This window comes from Leishmania major, chromosome 15, assembly GCF_000002725.2.
Source record: "Leishmania major strain Friedlin complete genome, chromosome 15".
NCBI classification, from domain to species: domain Eukaryota; phylum Euglenozoa; class Kinetoplastea; order Trypanosomatida; family Trypanosomatidae; genus Leishmania; species Leishmania major.
This window is the reverse complement of record NC_007256.2, coordinates 466,662-488,834: the sequence shown is the minus strand read 5'-3', so window position 1 is coordinate 488,834 and position 22,173 is coordinate 466,662. Positions and strand designations below refer to the sequence as shown.

Here is a 22,173-nt window from a genome sequence, read left to right as displayed (position 1 = left end):
CGAGCACGAATAGCGTACGTGTCACACGGCGGCCGAAGCAATGTCCGCCCACGGCAACGGAAGCAATAACAACATCCGCACCTGCATCTCTTCCGTCTCCGGTATCAGCTCCATGCACCACACCGCAGGCGATGCAGCCATCACGGGCGTGGCCCCCTGCTGCGAGTCGATGAAGCACCTTGATGCATCCGAGGCGACGAGGACGGCGGTCCCCTTTCCAGACATATCTGCAACCCTAACACCGGATGGCCATAGCTCCTTGACGTGCGCAGTGGGGTCGAGTACGAACCAAGACATGTCCAGCACCACCAGCGCCGTGCCGCCGCAGCCCCCCTCGCGCTCGCAAACCAGCCTGCTTCCATCGTTCCGCACCTCAGCGCCGCTGACAGCGACACCCCTTCCCACATCCCTCGCCGGCGGCAGCGCCGCATGCCAGCATCAGTCCATCGCTGTGGCGGACACTATCGTGCGCAGCAGCTCCGCCCTCTTTTCGCAGGAACAGGCGGTAGGGCTGCGCAGAACCAAGCGAGACATGAGCACGTCGCCCCCTTCGCGACACATCGGCGGCGACAGTAGTCGCTCTGCCACTCCGCTGACGGTGTCCACGACAGCCTCGCTGGACCCGCGCGGCGAGAACACTCCCATCCAGCAGAACGCGCTGGAGGCGCTGCAACGGGCTGTAATCCACGTGCGCTCCAGCTTGCAGCAGAGCAACGTCGTCAAACCCTCCGTGGGGTCCGGCACTGAGGATGAGCGCACGGGGCACAGCATTGCACAGGCCGTGAGGGCCGCCGTTCGGGCGGCGGAGATGATTGATCAGGAGAACGTGGACAGCAGCTTAAACGACAGCGACGTCGACGACGCGCCGAGCGAGGCGACAACAGGGACACGGCGCAGCCACAGGGCGATGGACTGGCGCGACGACGACGACTCCATCGTCTCCCCTAGCACCTTCTTCCACTCGGATGCATCGCTGCAGGTGCGCAGCAACCGCGTCATGGAGTGCATCGTGGCGAAGGGGCACGCAGCGCAGACGGAGGAGGAGCTCACCTGGCTCTACCGCCACGCCCTGCTCACGTCCCTGCTGGATACCGAGGACCTGCAGCGCATTGTTCCGCTCTCCCTCCACCGCGAGTACACTCATGGCGAGCTCATTCTCGACTGCGGCGCGCCGGTTCAGCACCTGTACGTGGTGGTGTGGGGCAGCGTGGACGTCTTCCGGATCGACTCCGTTAACAATGAGCAGAAGGCGATGGAGGAGGCGTTTCGCGTGGCGTCTCACCAAAGCGTGTCGATGAAGCTGCGCTCGATGAGCGGCTCCCGTGACCGTCACGGCAGCCTCTCCTCGTACGGCCTCCGACTCTCCGACGGGCAGGACGCCTCCACGAACAGCGACATTCCATCGGACGCCGTCTACGCCCACGTCGCGAGCTTGTGTCCAGGGCAAGTGTTTGGCATCGAGAACTGCGTCTTCAACTCCACCTCGCAGTACGTCTTCCGCGCCGGCAGTGCGATGTCCAAGACGGTCGTCTCGCTACTACCGTACGAGGAGCTGCAGCCGGTGCTCTCCGGCAACCCCCGCTTCGCCCAGGGCGTCGGCATCTGCATCACCGACTCCATGAACGTCTTTGGCCCCATCCGTGAGTTCTGCCGCTACGTCTTCTCGCCCACCAGCGCGCAAAATGAGTACCTACCGCTGTGGTCAATCCTGGAGAGCTACACCCGCATCCACAACGTCATTCACACGAAGCTGTTCAGTCACGAGGTTGACACCGGCGCGTGGGGCTACGCGCTGAACCGCCTGCCGGACAACCTGACCTCGACTTTTTGCTTCGACCTCGTGCACGCCCTGCCGCCCTTCATTGCCAGCCGCATGAAAGTCGAGGCGCGAGCGGCCGACACGCGCAAGACGGCAGACGGCTTGGCGCGCGCGCGCAGTATGCGGACGGCCATCACGTACATTCGTACAAGGGAGCGCCGTCGCTGCACGTGGCATCTCGGGATGGAGGGAAAGACGCTTGTGCTGCTGCGCGACGGCTTCACGGATCTGCTCGACTTCTTGACAATGCTGTGCGTGCACATCATCGAGAGCAACAAGCTTCGCGGCCGCATGCAGGGCATGGTGCACCCTCCGGCGATCGACGTGCTTGATGAATACCTGCGGCAGCGCGAGCAGGAGGAGCTGGAGGGCAAGTACCTGGCAGCCGACGGTGTCACACGTGACGCCGAGATGCAGCGCGTGCAGACGATCCTGAAGCGCATGCCGCTTACGGAGGGGGAGCAGGCTGGCCTGCTGCGCAACTGGGGGCATAACACGCTCCTGCGTCTTTACGAGGTCATGATGCACCGGGAAGAGTACAACGTGCGCGTCGATCCGAGCCTGTCCCTTAAGTTCCAGACAAACCCCTTCCATGAGTGGGCCCTGAACCTGCGCGGTTGCGTGCTCGAGAAGCTCGGGCTTGACCGCTTCTCCGCGCTGCCAGACGACCTTTGCATCGACGTCATCAGCAGCAACACCCACTGCATCAAGAATCTGCTCTGCAGCTTCATCCGCAAGTATCGCAATGAAATCCTGGACTACGTGCGCCTCTCCGAGAGCAAGCGACTAGGGCGGCCGGAGGAGTGGCACAGCGTGGATGACATGCTCTACGCCGCCCTCACAGGTTTCTTGCAGAATGAGCGGCCGGACTTGAAGGAGGAGTACAACCGCAGCCTCGAGCAGAGCGGCATCACGGTGCTGCAAGACACGGCCATGACGGGGCTGCAGGTGGACGTTATTCCGGTGCACCTGCTCAACTTCAACACGATTGATGAAGCGATACGCGATGCGATGCACGCGCACTACGTGGAGGCGACCAAGAGCGACAGCGGGGAAGGCAAAAGCGAGGCAAGCTCCTCGCCAGTGCCGACGTGGTCGCAGGTATGCAAGCCGATCTGGCGGCGCTCCTCGGAGGGCTCGCTGGTGTGCATGCCGGTGTGCATGATGACGAGCGGCAGAAAGAGCATCTCAGCCAACGCCGCGGTTGGCGCGGAGCCGCTAGACGGCGATGGCGACGCTGGCGGCGAGCTCAGCCCCACCGGTTTCGATGGGCCGGCGAGTGCAAATGAGAGCCTCAGCACGCCCGGCGGGGCCCCCATGGGCCACCACGGCAGGAATGGCCGGCGCCAGCAGCACTTCCTCATCAACATGGACTTTGCGTTTGGCGCGCAGGCCGAGGGCATCTGCCGCGTGATATTCAGCGCCTTTGGCAAGCGCATCCGCAGCGTCAGTGTCATGGGCAAGGCCGGCGGCCTCACCGGCAAGCGCGGCGACATCCAGCTTGCTAGCCACGTCCTCCTCTCCAAGTCCTCGCTTATCCTTGAGGACAACCAGGACGAGCTGCGCAACTGCCGCAACCAAGATCTCACGGCGCAGCGGCTGCAGGAGCTGGCCGGCCCGCGTGTCAAGGTGCACCACGGCAAGGTGTTGACCGTGACGGGAACGATGCTGCAGAACGTGTCCCTCTTGCGGTACTACCAGCAAGTGTGGCGCTGCGTCGGGACGGAGATGGAGGGGTCGTACTTTGCGCGTGTCATCGAGGACTTCTACCGACAAGGCATCGCCCACCCCGGGCTGACGACGCGCTTCGCCTACTACACGAGTGATCTCCCCCTCGCGCAGAACGATGCTGAGATGGAGGCGCGGCGGACGCACCGGCTGCCGGCTGGCGGTGCGACGCTGTCGGCGCCCATGAGCCCGCAGGAGGGCGTGCCGCCGCTCTACGCGATTGCTCGTGGCATCTTGGAGAACGTGCTGCTGTAAAGGATCGCGCAGCAGGCCACAAGCACACGCGCGGCATATCCTTCGCTGTTTCGGCGTGCTCCTCCCATATCGTCCTCGCCCTCGTCACTTCTCTTTTCTTGGACGCCTTCCCGTTGTTGTTCTCGGGTAGTGCGCAGTGCCGGGAGTGCTCGGCGCCTCGCCTGTACTCCCTCTTGCGTCCATGCAGAGGCACATGTGCATAGGCGGCTTTGTTTTTCTTGTGTGTGTGTGTGTGTGTGTGTGTGTGTGTGTATTGCTTTCCCGTTGACTCTCATGCAGTGCGTCCGGCATAGGCGTCCGCAATGGACGTGCGTGTGCGGGTTGGGTAGCGTGTGGGGCTGGAGAAATGTCGATCGCAGTTTACGTCATCGTTTAACCGTTGAGCAACGGTGTTGTGTTCTCTGCCTACCCGCCTGTGTGGGTGTGGGTGTACGTCGGTATAGCATCTGCGTAGTAAGCGCACGGCGCATGCCTCAGTCTGCTACCACCCACCCACTGAACCACCCACGTACCCCCTTCCTGCTCTTTGGGTGGTGATGATAAGCGGGACTACTTCTTGTTTTCTCGGTTCGTATTTTCTTTTCTCCTCATAGTGAGCACGGTCATGGAAGCCGTTGTCGCCACAGCGTGTTCGACTCGAGTCGGTGCGTGTGCACCAGACACGCACCCGGTGCACAGGTGGTTATCGCTGCGATCCTGAATCGATATGGGGGAGGGACGGCGCCTGCGTGACTCCGTCGCACCCCTCCCCCTCCCTCTCTCCTGTGCAGGGAGGTAGAGCAGCGTGTTCGAGTGCTCGGATCGCGATCCAGCATCGTAATGAAAAGCGGGCGAAGCCGGCGTGGAGAGGCACACGCCCATGAACGCGCCCGCAGCACGCCGGCCCTTTGCCTCTCGTCCACCTCTCCTGTCCCAACGTGCACTTTCTCGGGCTTCCGCGCTCTCCCTCCTCTCCCTCTCCCTGACCGTGGCACGCTCCTATATGGCGGTGCTCATGTGCACGGGTGTCCGTGCTGCGTTCGTGTGCGTCTCCTGGCGCGTCGGCAGATTGCTGGAAGGGGTCGCGCAGACGTGCGTACGTGTGCGCCAGTCTTGCCTTCTTGCTTTCTCTCTTGCATTAAGCGCACGCACCCAAGCGCCCTGCTGATCTCTGCTTACCCAATCACAGCTCGCGGGGCGGCATCGACGGGGGTGGAGCCTATCGTCGTGGACGGTGGGGCAGCTGCTCGGCAGTCACTGCGCGCGCACATCGCACACGCTTGGTCTCAGTTGTCTGAGCTCATTCCACAAGGCTCTGCATCCAAAACCGCCCGACGCTGCCAACGGCATGCCACTCATAGTGCAGCGCACGTACAAGCTGGGCGTTGGCAGCGCCACCGACGCAGACGCGCCCGCATCGCCTGCGTCGCCGCCGGTGGGGCCCAGTGCGCCGGAGGAGCATGTGACGACGCGCATATGCCACCGCTGGAGCTACGTCGACGCGTCGCGTCACGAGACGTGCATTGTCACGCTGCAGGCGCACTATTCTCTGCACGTAGATGTCAAGGGCGAGGGCAGCACCGCTGCGACGTCATCGCTACAGCAGGCGGGTATTTACCCGGAAGGGCCCAGCAGCGACGACGGGCTCTGCGGATTCGCGTGGGAGTTCATCTGGATTCCAAACCCGTGTCCGTCGTCTGAAGCAGCAGGCGCGGCGGCGGCAGTGACTTCATCGAGCGGCGTCATCAACGACGAGGCGGACCTGGAGGCACAGCAGCCAGCGCGAGCTCGCTTCTTCTTCCATCGCACAACGTCGCTCGCGCGGTCGACGCTGCAAGGCACCGGCGGCGTTTTCTTCTTGAGCAGCCGGCACGTCCTGGTAGCCACGGAGGCCCCGGATGCAGCGGGTGCGGCCACAGGACCAGCAGCCACGTCGAGAGGTGCCCCAAACCATCAGCTCTGTGATGCCGATCACTACGGTTTGATGGACAGTTTTGTGCTGAGCAGCGGCGATGCTGCTGCTGCGAGGTCTGCTTCTCGCGCGTGTTCATGGGTTCGTGTCGCGGCATCGGTATCACTGCCTTGTTCGTTCGCCTCCTCACAGGCACCTCGTCATACCGGTGCCACCTCGGCTCCCCCATCGTGGCCTTCGACGGTGCTGCTGCTCGTCGCCGGAGTCCCACTGCGGCCTCCGCACCACACCTCTGCTGCCACTGCGGCAGTACCACTCGTGCGCCTGGTTTACGTCTTTGCCGTCCTCGGCAGCTCGACAGGCGGCGGCAGCTCCGGCAGTGCCGATCCGGAGCATCGAGAGTGGGACGTGATGGCATGTGTGGCGGATCTCTGTAGCAGCGACGCCTCTGCCGACGATCCAAACTCATTGCAAGTTCGAGTACGGCACGCCGTGACGCTCCCGCTGCTCCGCCTAAGTGTGCACAAGGTATCAACGGAGGACGGCGTCCACCGCGGCGGCGGTGGCACCGGCTGGGGACACGCACGCAACGGCGCTGGTGGAGCGAACCGCGCGCAGTCGACGTCCTCTCAGCAGCAGCAGTCGCTGGACCCGCATGATCTTCTTTGGGCCTTTGTGGAGGATAAGGATACCCGCACAGTACACCCGCTCCGTGATGGACAGCTGTGCGGCAGCCTTGTGGCGCTGCTGCCCTGTTGCTGCGCCCCTGCCCGTACCTTAGTAGCGCCGCCCTTGCCTGCTGCGGCTTCGTCGCCGGTCGCCAACTCTGCGCCGTCGCCGCCGGCCGTTCTCTGCATGGGCTTCAGGGGCGACACTCCGTACGGTGTGCTGGGGGTGTCTAGTGCCGAGCTGGACTCGTACGCAAAGGCGAATCAGCAGCGGCAGCAGCATCCAGGACGGGCCCCGCACTCATCGGTGCAGGAGATCATCGAGCAGCTGTTGCCGTCACCAGAGCGTGCCGTGTACGAGCTTGCGGTAGGGGGCCTGACCAAGTGTATTTGCCCGGCAGCCACCGTCGCATCGCGAGCGGCACCAACGCCCATGACGGCGCTCCCCGCGCATACAAGCCTCCTCATGCTCATCGTGGACGGCATACACACGCGCGGCAGCCGCAACAGCGCTGCGCAAGAAGTGGACGCATCACGGGTCGTCGCGGCGCCGGCGGCCGCGCTGCCTCAAGGCCTTTACCTCACGGAGACGGTGTCTTATGATGCCTTGGCGCAGCTGGCGAGCTCTGGAAGACCGGAGGAGGCGGTAGAGGGGCAGAATTCAAGGGTGCGTGTCCACCACGTGCCACCCACCAGAACTCTATGGCGCGGGCTGGACCCGCTCGTGCTGTCAGTGCCGCCGGTGCCAACGAGCGCTGCGGATATCATGGATGGTGAATGGGGCGACGAGGATAGCACAACGCAGGAGATGGCGCAGGCGGCCCATCGCGACGTGCTCGCCTGGGACATTGCTGACGTGGGTCGCTGGATGGAGTGGTTGTCAGAGACGGCGGGCGGTAGCGCAGATGGCGTGTACGGGAAGGATCATCACACAGCCCTCATGGTAGGTGAGAGCGCTGCCGAGGCGGAGGGCGCCGCCGCATCCGCCTCGCCCTCCTCCATGGCAACAGTGACGGCGGTGACGTCGCGTACGTGCGCATCCTCCTCGACGACGACCGCCGCTTCCGTTGTCCGCGGCTTCCCCTGCTTCAACGAACTCACCCACGAGCTCACGATGCTGTGGTACTGCTGCAACGGCGCCGCAGATCACAGCAGCGAGGAAGAGGATCCAGCAGCCACCGAGCGGGCTGTCGCGCTTGTCCGGCCGCCCTTGTGGGCGCCGCGAACAGCAGCGAGCTCGCACGAGGAATGGGAGGCGCATGTGGCGGAGTGGGTGGCAGCGGAACAGGTGCGGAGACGCCTCCATTCGTCCACCACGCCGCCAAGCGACGGCTGCGTCGCCGCCGCCACGTACCGGGCCATGCGGGTGCTCTGGGCCTTCGCTGTCCTGCATGCGCCGAGACCGGCTTTGCCGCAGTGGCCAGGTGCGCTCATGGAAGTGCTGCGCAGCACCGCCGCGGACGCCGCGGAGCATCAGACGTGTCTCTACCTCTATGCGCGCGCGGTACAGACCTTTACGATAGCGCGCCTCGCGTCGAGCTACGGCGACGACACAGCCAAGCTGGAGACGGAGGTGCGCCACATGCGTCGAGCGGCGGCGGTCTTTCTCCGGCTGGTACTGCGCACCCTCGCGGCGTTGGACTGGTGCACAGGGGACGTGGTAGGGTGGATGTGCTGCCAATGGATGGTGCGGTGGTTCCTCGGCACTGGCGCCGGCGCTACTGCGGCAGGGGTCACACGCTCCCCGTCTCCCACCGCCACCGCCGCCTCCGTCGTGCAGGAACAGGCCGCTGCAGTGGAGGGGCGAGCGATGCAAGTGCTTCTGCAGCTTGGCGCAGCGGCACGTGAGCCAGTGAGGATCGAAGCGGCGTCCTCATCGACGTCATCGCCGCAGCGACCCCTGGACTGGCTACGGCGTGCGCTTCTTCTTTTCGCCTCGAGGAACAGGCAGCTGCCGCTGGAACTCACAGTCGAGGACATCCTGGAGGCCTCAGGGATATTGCTGCAGCCGGAAACGACGCCGGAGGCAACACAGGCCACTGTCGCCAGTGGTTGGAGTGAGGCAAGTGACGAGGAGACCACCGCTGACGTGGCGCCTCCGTGGCCGACGCCCGACACAGCGGAGCTGCGCGAGTCGATGGAGTACGCGCTGCTACGCCTGGCGAAGCCAAAGGAGCTGTATCGCGTAGTACATCACCTTGCACACGTCTCCCCCGCCACGTACCTGGAGAGGAGCTCCGCCTCCACGAGGGCTACACGCAGTCGAAGGCTTCGCGGGCTGCAGCGGCTCGTTGTGCGCGGTGTGCTCACGGTGGCAGACCTGCACACGCTTGTGTGCGCCGGCTGGGCATCGGGGCGTCCTCACGACGCCGCCCCGCCTGGTGGCTTCACGTTCGTGTGCTGCATCGTAGACGTTGCCATGGCGTTCACATCAATGGTCTCGCCGGCCGCGGCCGGCACCATGGAAATTGCGGAGGCGTACGAGCGGCTTGTCATTGCGGAACTGGATACCTGGGGAGTACCCGGCGGCTATGAAGACGGAGGGCAAGCGCAGGGGGCGAGTCGTGCACGGCCAGAAGCGGCCAACGCTACGGATCGGCTACCGGTCTACCCGCTGCTCAACACCCCCGAACTCGACGGCTTCGCGACCGCAGCAGCGACGACGGCGGTGCCGACTCCGTTTCCTTTTACGCTTCTCGCGCCGCTCCTCACTGTGTACTTGTGGTACCACGTGACGCACCGTCTCTGTGCAGCGCTGCAGCTGCTTCCACCAGCGACATCGGAGGCCGCAGCAGCGATACAGCCGGAGAAGACACCAGACATCGATATCGCCGACGAGCAGCAGCATGTGCCGTGGATGCGGTGTGTCAGACTGCAAGACGGTGATCACCTGCAGGCGCTTCACCGCGGCGTGTGTGTGCTGCGGTGCCTCACTCAGGAGGACGCGACCGCCGCCGAGGAGCTCTTTGCCGCCATGCGCCTCGTGTACAGCGGACCGCAGCGAGACTCCCGCGACCAGCGTGCACGCCGGCAGGGCGAGCACGCGGGAATGGCAAAGGTGATGAGTTCAGCTGTGGCCGCGGGTGGTGATGCAGCGGCGGCGACGGCCAGCGCCGTCGGCGGTTCGTGGGTGTCGCAGTATCTGATCGCCTGGCATCATCTTCTCCCGTTGGAGGCGCCGCCGCTGTGTTCAGCAGGTGCCCTGCTCGCCTATCAGGAGCGCTGCTGCCACGCCGCTGCGCCCACAGCACCGCATATCGGAGACGTCATGCGCGTCTTGCACCTCGTGTACGCAAGCGCGGGCAGTGGACGTGTACTCCGCGCACAGGTCTCGCGGGCGATGGGCTTGCAGCAGCAGGTAAGGAGGGTGGCGGCGGCGGCAGAGGGGTACGCTCACTCCTACACGGCCTTCACGCGTGCTCTGCAGAGCTGGCGAACGATCGCCCAGAAGCAGCATCACCACAGTGCTGCGAAACCGAGCGCGGCCACGTCAACGATGCGCAGCGGAGGTGTCGCCGCGGCAGACGCGATTGCCGCGTGGCTGGTGCAGATTTGGGCCAACGTCTTGCTGTGCGACTCAGATGCGGTCACCGACGTTGGCATGTACGAACATCTCTTCACTGCCCTGGCGCACGCGAAGCAGCAAGGAGAGCAGATGAGCACCACGGCCGCCGCCGCCGCCGCTGACGTGGCCTTTGCCCTCCTTAGGCCCTGCCTGCTGTACGCCCTGCCGGCTCTTGAGCAGCTCGCTGTGGAAGAGGAGCTGGTGAGCAATAACGGTCACAGTAGCCGCACCCCAACGCCAGCCCCATCGTACCCGCAGCACAACGAGCCGCTAACGTGGAGCGCGAGCGGCACGTCGCCGAACGGGGAAGAGGGGCCCCTTCACAGGCGTGCGCCGGAGCGGCTGTGCGCCGGCGAAGTGTATGAGCGCGTGCGTCGGCAGCTGCGGCGCCTCGTCGATCTATACGACGTGCCTCCGTCAGCCTCACCGAGCACCTCACCCGCGCGGCGCGGCGATGTTCGCTTCAGTACCTTGGCGCAGCTGATGCCGTTGCAGCCGACGGCGTGGAACCTGGCAGCGGCGCAGCGGCGCGTCGCGCTGCGCAGCGTAAAGCAAAGCGCGGCACAACGCGGCACGGATGGGGGCGACGAGTCTGGACAGCCATCAGCGTCGAGGTCACTCGCCGCAGCAGCAGCCTCCTCCGGCCGCAGTCCCAGAGACAGCAGCAGTAGTAGCAGCAGCAGCGCCGCTTCCTTCGGCGATGGCAAGGAATCGACGCTGGAGCTGCGCACCTTTTTTCTCTCCCCTGCAGCCACGTACGTTGCAGCCGCGGCAGGCGTCGCCATGCGCCACACCATGCGTTACACAAGTGCCGGACAGGATGAGAGCAGCCGTAATTTCCCGCTGTGGCAGTCACCGTCCGCGGCGTCGCCGCTGCCCATTGGCTGGCTACTCGTGGCGTGCGAAGTCCTTCGCCGCGAGTTGCGCTGCTACATCCTGGCAGAGCTTCGGATGAACGGCTACGTAGAGGAGTCAGCGGCTATGCACGCGGCAGAGGCGGGCATCGGGGACACTCCAGGCTGTACTGCTGCCGAGGCGACCCCGCACCTCCCCCGTCCTCCGGTGCCGTGCTGGCGCCTCGTCACCTCCGAGGCGCAACTGAAGGCCTTCATCAACGCGCTGGCAGACGCTGTGGAGCCGCTCACCGGTGCTCTTGTGCGGGCGATGTCCTTCGAAGTCCTCCAACCGCTCGTGCTGCTGCTCGTCCTTGACGTCCTTCACGTGCTTCTGTATAACAACACGCACACGCACGACGTGGAGGACGCGGCGGACGGAACGACACAGCGCGGTCCAGCCGCCACGCAAACATCGACCTCCGCGGTCATGTGCGCAGACGCCTCCATTCTGCGCCTGCTTCGGCAGTGGATCCGCGGCGTCGCGGTGCCGCTCTACCAAAATGTGGAGAATTCTGGAACAAAAGCGGTGCTGGAAATCATCACGGACAGCTTCGCGCGCGAATACCTGACGCCGCCCCGCGGCGAGGGGGCAACACCGTCGCCGGGCAACACCGCCCCAGTGTCAAGGAGTTACCTCGAGTCCGATGCGCATGTCGAATGGCGTCAGTGGCGTAACGGGGCGGCGGCACGCAACGTGAACGGGAAAGGGGTTGTGATGCTCGAGTGTCTAAGTGCGTGCGTGGCGGCGGGCCACCAGCAGTTGGTGCGCATGGCTCTGCCGACGCCGAGTGACGACGAAGAACCACAACAGGCAGTGTCTGCGGTGCCGCCGACCGGTCCCGGAGCAAAGGTCGCCGGCAGCCGCGCTGTGGACGCAGCAGCGGCCATCGGATCTACCTGGTTAGACGTCGGAAGTGCACTGCGTACCTCCCTCTTCAGCACCCTTGGCGCGAGAGTGGCCCCCCGCGCCGCGTATCAGCGCCAGCAGCAACGTGCACAGACATCCTCGCTCTCGGCGTCTCTGTCGCGCGGGGAAGTGCGGCCCGCCTCCGCATCGACGGCCGAAGCCCCACTGCTTTTTCCCACGCCCCAGCCGCTAGCAGCGCCAACGATAATCCCTGGCGACGGCGGCGGCGGCAGCAGCGGCAGAATCTTTGGCTTGGCGGTAGGCGGCACCGATGAGCTGCACCTGCTCTGTAAAGAGGAGGCTTTCAAGCGACGCCAGTGTGGCGAGCAGCTCCTGCGTGAGCAGAGGCAGCTCTTCGCCTCTCCCACCTTTCACGGCAGTCTTCTCCAGCTGTATGCGGCACTGCGGACCGAAAAACGTCGGAAAGAGCTGGTGGCCTTTGCGCTCGATCAGCACGACCTCATATTCACGCTGACCCATCGAGAGCAGCAGCTTCGCCTCGATGAGGCGCGCGGGGCGCTGCGCCGCTCCTGGTGTGAGTGGGGAGAGCGGCAGCAGCTGGCGGTGCGGCGGCTGCTGCAGGAAGAGCGTGACGCTCGTATGGGGGTGCAGGCCATCGGCTACGCTGCCTGGTCTCTCCTGCTCGGTGCGGAGCGACTAGAGCGGCGTGTGTGGGTCCTGTACGAAGAGGGCCGTGCGGGCGTCATGGCGCTCGAGGATGACGCGCGAGATGAGCTAGCGGTGGCTGCGGCTCGCGCGCACCTGGAACTTACGAAGCTTGCCGCGGAGGCTGAGGAAGAAGCATACTGGCAAGCAGAAGATGCAGCCTGGGCACGCGTGCAAGAGGAAGAGCAGCAGGAGACGAGCAGGCACCAAAACCGATCGCTGCCCGCGGTGCAGAGGCAGGGGAGCCGCATGTCGTCCCTCTCGTGTGCACCGTCATCCTCCTCTGTAGACTCGCCGTCGAACCCGTCGGCGAATCCCACCACCGCAGCCGTGGCAGTGGCGCGCCCAAGAGTCATCCGTGGGGACGACGCACGAGTCGTCGGTGACGACAGCCGCCCTGCAGCGCGAGAGCACGTTCGACAAGGCGGTCGAAAAGGGCAGCGCGGCGGCGCTGCTGCCGTGGTTGCCCTCCACTCCTCACGCAGCGTTGTTGGCCTGCGAGAGGCAGGCGATGCAGTCGCACCAGCGTCGGCGAGGGCGGGTGCCACGGCGATCACGTCAGCGATGGCTGAGCAGCACCAGCAGCAGGTGCCACCCCACAGCGCTTCGCTGGCGGCCCACTCGACGCACTCCGAGGACGAGGAGGACGTGGTGCCGGGTTGGGGCGGCGGCCTGGCTCAGGCCGCAGTGCAGTCGGCCATCAGCGGCGCCGGCGGTTTCTTCAGCACCCTGTCGCACTGGCAAACGGCGCTGCGCGACACCGTCGCGCCTCCTCCGCCCGTACGCGGCAGGGGGAGGGCTGCGGATAGGCAAGCAGCGGTTTCAGACGCACCTAGAGGCAGCACAGCTGGGCAGCTATCAGTCGTTGTCGGCATTGCCAAGGAGGCTGCTCCACCAGCACCCGTCGCTGTGCCGGACCCGACGAGGAGCCGTGCGGCGCAAGCCGACGACTGGGGCTGGAGCTCCAACTCGGATAAGGACACATCACCCATCGAGGCTAAACCCCCTGAGTCGACGGCTGAGGAAAACGAGTCGCGCGCCGCTACGGTGGTGCCTCTGCCCTCCTGCAGCATCGTACCTCTACGGAAAGCCTCTGCAGGCGGTGAGACGTCGGTGGCGGCGGCACCAGCACCGAAGCAACGCCCTCAGCAGGATGCAACAGCAGCGGCTGCGGCAGCAAGGCCGCCTCGAAAGAAGAAGGGGTTCGCCGCCGCTGCCGTTCTCGTCGAGCCTGTCTCCTCCGCCTCCGCTCACGTCGCACCCCTAGCGTCATCTCTACTGCTGCCGCCGCAGCGGTCGGTGAAGCAGCTCCGTGGACAGCAGCAGCAGCGCCATGCCTTTTCTCCGGAGGATCCGGCCACGCCGACCCCAGTGCGCAACATCCTCTCGGCAATCGAAGCGGCAGCCACGGAGATGATTTCAGAGCCCAAAGGAGCGCCGTCACCTGCAACACAACCGGAGCACGCACCACAGCGATCACAACCGCAAGGCTTTCCAGCGTTGCGTGCCGTGCGCACTGGCTGGAGTGAGTCGTCATCCGCCAACAGCAGCAGCCGTCACGGCGTCCCCTCTCCATTGGGTGGGCCAGACACACTTCCTTCAACCGCCACCGTGGCGCTGGACACGAATGAAGGCGTCAAGGCTCGGGTGGGGATAGAGACGCAGTCTGACTCCGCTGCTGTCGGCCAGGAGCTTGATGCCGGGCGAGCAGAGAACGTGGAGAGCGGGGCCGCTGCCGTGGACGACAGGGGGGAGGACTGGGGATGGCGTGATGACGATGACGATGCGGAAATGATGCCCGGAGCTCGCATCCACAGCGTGCAACCTGCGGTGGGAGTCGGCAAAGCAGCAGCAGACATGGCCCATGACGCATCTTCGCCGCCAACCTCATCCGCGCCGAGTGCGGATGGGGCACGCGAGCATCAGGAGTGGCGCAGTCGCGTGCTTGGCGCAGAGCCCTCGCCTTTGCCGGCAACGTTCACGAACCAGGAGACGCGGCCGCCGATGGCGGGGGTGGAAGGCGATGGATGGGGGTGGAGCGACGATGACGTTCACATGGACGTAGCCACCGAGGAGACACACAAACCGTCCCCGCCTCCACGCACCGGCGGCGACGTCATTGCGACGGCCGCAACAGCGTCACCACCGTCCACACATCTCTCCAACGTTACCAAGAAGGTTGCCAAGGACGGGTGGTCGGGTGACGACGACTCTTTCGGCAGCGACGTTGCCGTCGGGGTGGGCGCCATAGCGCTGAGTGGCGCACCGTCAGGCCTTTCGGGCTCCGCTGCAGAACCCGCAACGAGATTCACAATGCTCGCAGACTTGCAGGAGATGTACGCGGCGGAGCTGGAGATGCGTGCGCAGTTGGTGCAGCTCCTGTGAGGATCTGCAGCCGCACCAGCTGCGGCTGTGAACCGAAGAGAGGAGGGGAGCTGGTGAGAGTCTACGCGAGAAAAGTGGCGGAGGACGCGTTGACGGGTGGTGGATGCAAGAGCGGCCATTTCGTTGGCGGTGAGGCTGCCTTCACCTGGGTGTGCGTGTGTCTAAGCTCTCCTCTGCACATACACATACACCTTCACTGACTGCCACCGCGTCGGTGCCTCTCTCTCTCTCCTCCTTGTCGAAGTGGCCGCAGCGGAGGAGTCGGCAGCGTCAAAGTGGAGGCGAGATGCGTGAGGCCGTGGAACGGCAGAGGCGCGTGGTGGTCGCCCCCACCACCACCACCACCACCACCACCACCCTTGAGAGAGCGAAGGTGGAAAGGACGTGGGGAGAGAGAGGAGCATTATCTATCGGAGGCTGGCGGACGGGAATAAGACAGGCACGCGCCCACAAAGCCCACAAATTGGTGTCATCGAAAGCACAGAAGGTCAAGAGTCGGGCTGTGCTCTGTAGCGGTGGTGGTGCTCACCGCACCCCCGCCCCGCAGACTCCGACGCTGCTCTTCACTCCGTCCTTCCTGCACCCCTTCAAGCGTGGCGAGCGAGGGCAGCTAAAACGAAAAGAAAGCAAGCACATGCCCAACGCACGGCGCTGTGCGCTGTGCACAACACCGCCGTGCTCCCCCCTCCCGCCCCCACCAACCCTTTCTTTCCCTTTGCGGTTTCGGTGTACAGGGACACAGGTGCAGGCGCGAGTGTGTGAGCACACCTTCGTCTCCTTTTTCTGGCACGTCGTTGGTGCTTCCTCCTTTCCGGTGCGTTGCTGACACGCGCCTACGCACGCACGCACACACACACACGTGCGACAGAAGGGTGTCCCACCCCACCACCCTACACACCCATACAGCATACCACTCAGTCATGGCCACGGCAGCGGATTACGTTGGCAAGAACTGCCCCTACTGCGGGGCCATCGACAGCATCGAGACGGACGAGGCACGCGGCGAGGCTGCATGTGTAAATTGTGCTACCGTGGTGGCGATGGGTCTCGAGGAGAACGTGGCAACGCGTTTCGAGAAGGACGCGACATACGCGGACGTCGACCGCGGCGGCAACGTCGGCTGGGACCCTGAAAACGGCGGTGCCATTGGCCGTGCAACGGCGAGGAATGCAGGTTTGACCCGGGAGGAAGCAGCGGCCGCCGCTGCAGGCCTCTTGCGGCACCCCAACGCTGCCGCTTCGGTCACTAGCGCGGGTCCGTTCGGCGACACAGCCAAGTACGCGAAAACAAGGCTGCACCCGCGAATGTCGGCTCAACTAGAGGTGTTCTTCCGTCTTTCTCGTCGCCATGACGAGGCCATCTTGCGCGACGCCATTGCCTTGGCGAAGCACTTCGTCGGCTTTCGCCGAGAGCGCGGCATGCGAGTTGAGCATCAGACAGAGGTGGCGGCGGCGTCCGTGATGTTGGCGGCCGAACACCTGGGGCAGCCGATCCCGTTGAGTGAGATGCGCGTGTTGGACGGGACGCTAAAGGATGTGGAGTCCCGACGGCAAGAAATCCTCGATGCGACGAACCTGGGCGAGGAGATGGCGCAGATGACGAAACAGTACGCGCCGAACCTGATCCATTACTACGTTCGGCTGCTGCAGCTGCCTCTCATCTGCTACGAGATGCCCTGCCTTGCCCTCTTCCGCGCGATACGACAGTGCGAAAGCAAGCCTGACCCCGGCGCGTCGGAGCTGGCGGTGTTCGTGGAAGCGGAAAAGGTGGTCATGGCAGTGTTGTTGGCACGCACAGAGTCGCGGCTGCAGTGGCCAAACAAGCCGCCGCCGCCCGCTGACCCGAGCGCCGAGCCGTCACGCGCCATTTTGTACAGCAGTTTTGCGTCCCGCGCGCACCTGCAGCCGGCGCGCGTGGAGAAGCTTATGCGGGTGGCTGAGAGGTCGGTTCCACTGATCCAGCCCGAGTTTGAGCGGCTCATGCAGACGCCAGAGTTCGCGGTGGCTGCCGTCCATACCATGGGTGAGGCTGTGGTGAGCATGACCGCGAAGACAGAGGACACCAAGTCCTACGCACCAGTGAAATCAGATCCGATACCGACCAGCGCGCCGTCGGCGCCAAACATTGCTAGGGGTAACCGGAAGCGCAGTCGCAGCCGCTCCACGACTCCACAAGTGCCACCGTCCTCGGCGTCGCAGGAGCGGTGATATGGATGGTATGGGAAAAGGGCAACGGTACTCCGCGTGGCCATCGTCTACATGGTCAGCGGGCTGTGTCGCCCGCACGAAGAAGAGGAGACAAGGTGGAAAGGCACATGTGCCGTGGTTGTTTGGGGGCACGTCGGCACTGCACAACAGACGCCCGGTGCGGTGGTGATGGAAAGTGTTCCTGGCGGATTTCCGTTTGCAAGGGCCGGGGGTCGGTGGAGGAGGAGGGGGGGAAATGAAGGGCCTCCCTTTCTCGGTGCAAGTCTCTTCACAGCTGACAACGCCCTTGCGCGCTCTTCTAAGGCCGCATGGACGCAATAATGAACTCGTAGCGAGCGCATCGCGGAAACGGGCAGCAGCAGCAGTAGCAGACACACACACACACACACACACACACACACACACGAGGGTCACAAACGCCGGCCGTGCTCGCTTCTCCGCACCACCACCACCCCCTCACGCGCCTACGCGAGCCCCCTTTGAGCGCCGGGTCGCCGTTGTTGTTGGTTGTTGTTGGTTTGGCCCTGCCTCATCATCACAGGTGACGTCCCAGCATGCAGACAAAACGAAAAGAAAGGCCAGCGACAGGGGGAGGGGGGGGGGGGCTCTGCTGCCCAGAATCTCACACGCAGACGCATGCCTTGCTTCCTCAGCGTCCCTCGATTTCAAGTGCCTCCTACCAGCCTCCAACGTCGGCTTCGACGGAGGGAGGGGGTGATGAGGGTCGGCTGCTTCTTCCAACTCCTGCCGCCCCACCGTGAGCCCTCATTTGAGCAGTTCCATGCTACGCCTTTGGGTGTGCTTCAAGCGATCGCTCCCATTCATAGCAACACGCTCCTCCCCCTTGCCCTTCCCCTTCCATCCCCGCCCTCACCAATCCTCCCCAACCCTCTCACGCGCCGCCCCCACACCCCACATAACACATGCGCACACGCACACGCAGGATCACCGCCCATATATCCATCGGCTCTCACCCCATATCCGCCCTCGCCTCACGCACACGCCCCTCTCCCAACGCTCTCCACACCCATCTTTGTTTTCTCTCTCCCCGCGCCCCCTCGCAGCCACCAGCCAGCCATGTCCTGCGGTAACGCCAAGATCAACTCTCCCGCGCCGTCCTTCGAGGAGGTGGCGCTCATGCCCAACGGCAGCTTCAAGAAGATCAGCCTCTCCTCCTACAAGGGCAAGTGGGTCGTGCTCTTCTTCTACCCGCTCGACTTCAGCTTCGTGTGCCCGACAGAGGTCATCGCGTTCTCCGACAGCGTGAGTCGCTTCAACGAGCTCAACTGCGAGGTCCTCGCGTGCTCGATAGACAGCGAGTACGCGCACCTGCAGTGGACGCTGCAGGACCGCAAGAAGGGCGGCCTCGGGACCATGGCGATCCCAATGCTAGCCGACAAGACCAAGAGCATCGCTCGTTCCTACGGCGTGCTGGAGGAGAGCCAGGGCGTGGCCTACCGCGGTCTCTTCATCATCGACCCCCATGGCATGCTGCGTCAGATCACCGTCAATGACATGCCGGTGGGCCGCAGCGTGGAGGAGGTTCTACGCCTGCTGGAGGCTTTTCAGTTCGTGGAGAAGCACGGCGAGGTGTGCCCCGCGAACTGGAAGAAGGGCGCCCCCACGATGAAGCCGGAACCGAATGCGTCTGTCGAGGGATACTTCAGCAAGCAGTAAACCTGTGAGCGTCGCAGGAGTCAGTGTGACCTCACCCGCCTCTGCCAGTGGGTGCGAGAGGGCGTGAGGGATTGTGGGAGGGCTGTAGGATATGATGCAGACAGCGATGAATGCAACTCCCACACACTGGCCCTCCTCAGCCCTCTCCACACAGACACACGCACGCATGTGCGGTGCTTCTGCTCCTTCATTTCCTGATGCGGTTTCTTTACTATTTATGTTTTCCCCTGTTTTGGTTTCGCGGAATATGGACGCACGAACGCAGAGAGCAGAGGCGCGACACACACACACGGGGCGCACACGTGTAAGCGACGGAGCGCGACACAGAGGGGAGAAGCCGGAAAGGATATATGAAATGAAGATGGTGTCCCGCACACACAGGCACGCACACGGGGCGAACGCGTGGCGCGTCCTTTCTATGGTTTCGCTGCTGCTGTTCGTGTTCTCGCTTCGCTGGTTGCAGTTCCGGCTCGTGCTGCCCTGCCTGCCACTCTTGGTCCGTGTCTGTCCGTGTCCGTGTCCGTGTGGGGGGGGGGGAGGAGTTTTTCACTCCCCCGGTCACCTCTACTGTTTTATTATTTATATGTTTATTTATTTCCATATTGACTCCTTTTCTGTTGTTCGTTGTTTGCCTGGTCTTTCCCATTCCCTCTTCTCGCGTGCGTGGGTGTGTGTCGGTGTCGGTGCCGGGACTGCGTGACAGTGCCTGTGGCTTGTATTCGGACGGCCACACACACCCGCACCTACACACACACCCGCACCTACACACACACACACCTACACACACACACACAGCAACAGCAACAGCAGCATCCATACGCACAGACCTACATAGGGAGAGAGAGAGAGGGGGGGAGGGAGGGGAATTCAATGCTGTCCTGCGGCTCTCATTGATCGAGCGATTGAAGAGGGGTCTATTATTTTGTTCGCTGTGCAGAGGTGGACGCACGCGTGTGGCGCTACGTCGGCGTGCGCCTCGCGGACTCGCTCCTCTATCCCTCTCCTTTCCCTCACCCCTCCGCCTCCCTGTGCCTTTCTCCAGCACTGTCTCGCCATCACTTCCCATTCTCCCCCTCATGCCACGCCTCCCGACCTGCGAGTGCCACCGCAGCATTCGACCCGTGCGCCGCTGAGAGTGGCATGGGGGCCAAGCGGAGGGGGCCTCCGCATGAAATCACAAAACGCGAAACCTGAAGGAGAGAGCGAGAGGTGAAGGCAAGGGACAAAGCTGTGCACCACTTCCGCCCCTGCATGAATACACCACCCCTGCTTCCTTCGCTCATCCCATCTCTGCCTCTCATCACACACCCCGCAGCCGGACAAACAAGCACGCACACTCAGACACGCATTGCTACCCGTGCACACGTCAGTCGCCACCAGCACCACCCTCACCCCCACACCGGGCCATGACCGTGTTTTGGCTGGAGCAGTGGTGGAAGCGCAAGGATCACCGCAAGATCCGTGGCGCACGTGGCGCACGTTTTGCCTCGCTGCGCTTCCACGGCGCCTTCATCCTCAGCGTCCTCGTGCTGGTCGAGTACGTGTTCCGGTCGACGGACAACTTCACGGCGCGGCACTTCGCGGACCCGCCACTGCTGGCGCCGCCGCCGCTGCCCACGTCGCTCGGGTACTCGATGACAAGCGAGATGCCGCACTTGAAGTCGCTTGAGCTGGAGCGCGAGGCGCCAGCGCACCTACCGCGGAGCGGTCCCCTCGACCTCAAGGGCCTCCGCGGAGAGGGCCGTCCCTCGGGATGACCAGACATGCGAGGTGAGCTCACCTACGCGTTGCCCTGATGCCGCTGACTCCGTTCTCGCGGCGCGTATGCCCGCTCCCGCACCAGGGAAAGGCACGCGCACAGCAGGGCGGCGCGCGCCCCGCTCGGCAGCTGAGCGCCAACGGCGCAAGGCCTGCTGACGGCGTCCACACCGATCACTTGCTGCGGGTCGCAGCAGCACTATATCGGCACGGGCGGCACGGCGACCGGCTCTGCTAAAGAGACGAGTCGCACATGTGTGCACGCCCTGCTTCACCGCCAGCCACGAATTCGGTTCGAAGACACGCCGGCGCTCTGCCGAACCCCCGGGCACACGAAGGCCCCGACTGTTATGCACAGCCATCTCCCCTGCTAGCCGCTTCATCACCCTCTCTTGCACGCTTGCCCTTCCCCTTCCATCCCCGCCCTCACCAATCCTCCCCAACCCTCTCACGCGCCGCCCCCACACCCCACATAACACATGCGCACACGCACACGCAGGATCACCGCCCATATATCCATCGGCTCTCACCCCATATCCGCCCTCGCCTCACGCACACGCCCCTCTCCCAACGCTCTCCACACCCATCTTTGTTTTCTCTCTCCCCGCGCCCCCTCGCAGCCACCAGCCAGCCATGTCCTGCGGTAACGCCAAGATCAACTCTCCCGCGCCGTCCTTCGAGGAGGTGGCGCTCATGCCCAACGGCAGCTTCAAGAAGATCAGCCTCTCCTCCTACAAGGGCAAGTGGGTCGTGCTCTTCTTCTACCCGCTCGACTTTAGCTTCGTGTGCCCGACAGAGGTCATCGCGTTCTCCGACAGCGTGAGTCGCTTCAACGAGCTCAACTGCGAGGTCCTCGCGTGCTCGATAGACAGCGAGTACGCGCACCTGCAGTGGACGCTGCAGGACCGCAAGAAGGGCGGCCTCGGGACCATGGCGATCCCAATGCTAGCCGACAAGACCAAGAGCATCGCTCGTTCCTACGGCGTGCTGGAGGAGAGCCAGGGCGTGGCCTACCGCGGTCTCTTCATCATCGACCCCCATGGCATGCTGCGTCAGATCACCGTCAATGACATGCCGGTGGGCCGCAGCGTGGAGGAGGTTCTACGCCTGCTGGAGGCTTTTCAGTTCGTGGAGAAGCACGGCGAGGTGTGCCCCGCGAACTGGAAGAAGGGCGACCCTGGCATGAAGGTCGACCACAACAAGTAAGCAGCAGATGCTGTGTCTGAGCTCACTTACAGCTGGACGGCCACACACCTGCCTCTTTACCGTCCCTTCCCTATTTAAACACAGTTCTATAGTTTTTTTTCTGCGCGCGCCGCTGCTTGCTGGAGGAGGATGTACGTCGGTGTGCTCTGGCGTCCCAGTGTTCGTGGGCTCCTGTGCCTGCCGTGCCGACGCGCTCACTCAAACGCATAGCCAGCACCACCACCACCCACACCCTTCCCTCCCAACGCTCCCTCTGTCGCTACAAGAGATGCCCCGGCACGAGTCTCCGTTTGTTTTCCTTCATTTTTTGCTGTTTTCGTTTTCCTTTGATGCCTTTTATATTTATATTCGGCGCGTGTATCCCCTGTCCAGGCGTTTGGTGTACGCGACAGACGGAGCGTGTCTGCAGGTGTGCCAGAGCGTGTGTGCGTATGCGTGGCCACCTACACGATATACATGTACATGCACCAGCCCCTCCCCCCCCCCCCGCACCCGAACAGAAAAACTACCACCCCAAACCTGCAGACGCGCCAGCAGAAGCACAA

General features: G+C 63.9%; 6 protein-coding genes across 6 annotated transcripts; all 6 read left to right on the top strand.

The window, feature by feature from the left end:
- Positions 1-40: 40 nt before the first annotated feature.
- Positions 41-3,802, top strand: LMJF_15_1190 (conserved hypothetical protein; the record flags this gene model as incomplete). Its single annotated transcript, XM_001681981.1, has 1 exon — positions 41-3,802. One exon carries the CDS (start codon positions 41-43, stop codon positions 3,800-3,802), a length of 3,762 nt encoding a protein of 1,253 aa, XP_001682033.1.
- A 1,327-nt stretch (positions 3,803-5,129) lies between these two features.
- On the top strand, positions 5,130-14,780 carry LMJF_15_1180 (conserved hypothetical protein; the record flags this gene model as incomplete). The annotated part of the gene is made up of 1 exon (XM_001681980.1): positions 5,130-14,780. One exon carries the CDS (start codon positions 5,130-5,132, stop codon positions 14,778-14,780), a length of 9,651 nt encoding a protein of 3,216 aa, XP_001682032.1.
- A 920-nt stretch (positions 14,781-15,700) lies between these two features.
- Positions 15,701-16,987, top strand: LMJF_15_1170 (conserved hypothetical protein; the record flags this gene model as incomplete). Its single annotated transcript, XM_001681979.1, has 1 exon — positions 15,701-16,987. One exon carries the CDS (start codon positions 15,701-15,703, stop codon positions 16,985-16,987), a length of 1,287 nt encoding a protein of 428 aa, XP_001682031.1.
- A 1,077-nt stretch (positions 16,988-18,064) lies between these two features.
- TRYP7 (tryparedoxin peroxidase) lies at positions 18,065-18,664 on the top strand (the record flags this gene model as incomplete). Its single annotated transcript, XM_001681978.1, has 1 exon — positions 18,065-18,664. The coding sequence occupies one exon, from the start codon at positions 18,065-18,067 to the stop codon at positions 18,662-18,664; it is 600 nt and encodes a 199-aa protein (XP_001682030.1).
- Positions 18,665-20,070: 1,406 nt separating this feature from the next.
- Positions 20,071-20,421, top strand: LMJF_15_1150 (putative developmentally regulated protein; the record flags this gene model as incomplete). Its single annotated transcript, XM_001681977.1, has 1 exon — positions 20,071-20,421. The coding sequence occupies one exon, from the start codon at positions 20,071-20,073 to the stop codon at positions 20,419-20,421; it is 351 nt and encodes a 116-aa protein (XP_001682029.1).
- A 634-nt stretch (positions 20,422-21,055) lies between these two features.
- Positions 21,056-21,628, top strand: TRYP6 (tryparedoxin peroxidase; the record flags this gene model as incomplete). Its single annotated transcript, XM_001681976.1, has 1 exon — positions 21,056-21,628. The coding sequence occupies one exon, from the start codon at positions 21,056-21,058 to the stop codon at positions 21,626-21,628; it is 573 nt and encodes a 190-aa protein (XP_001682028.1).
- Positions 21,629-22,173: the final 545 nt, after the last annotated feature.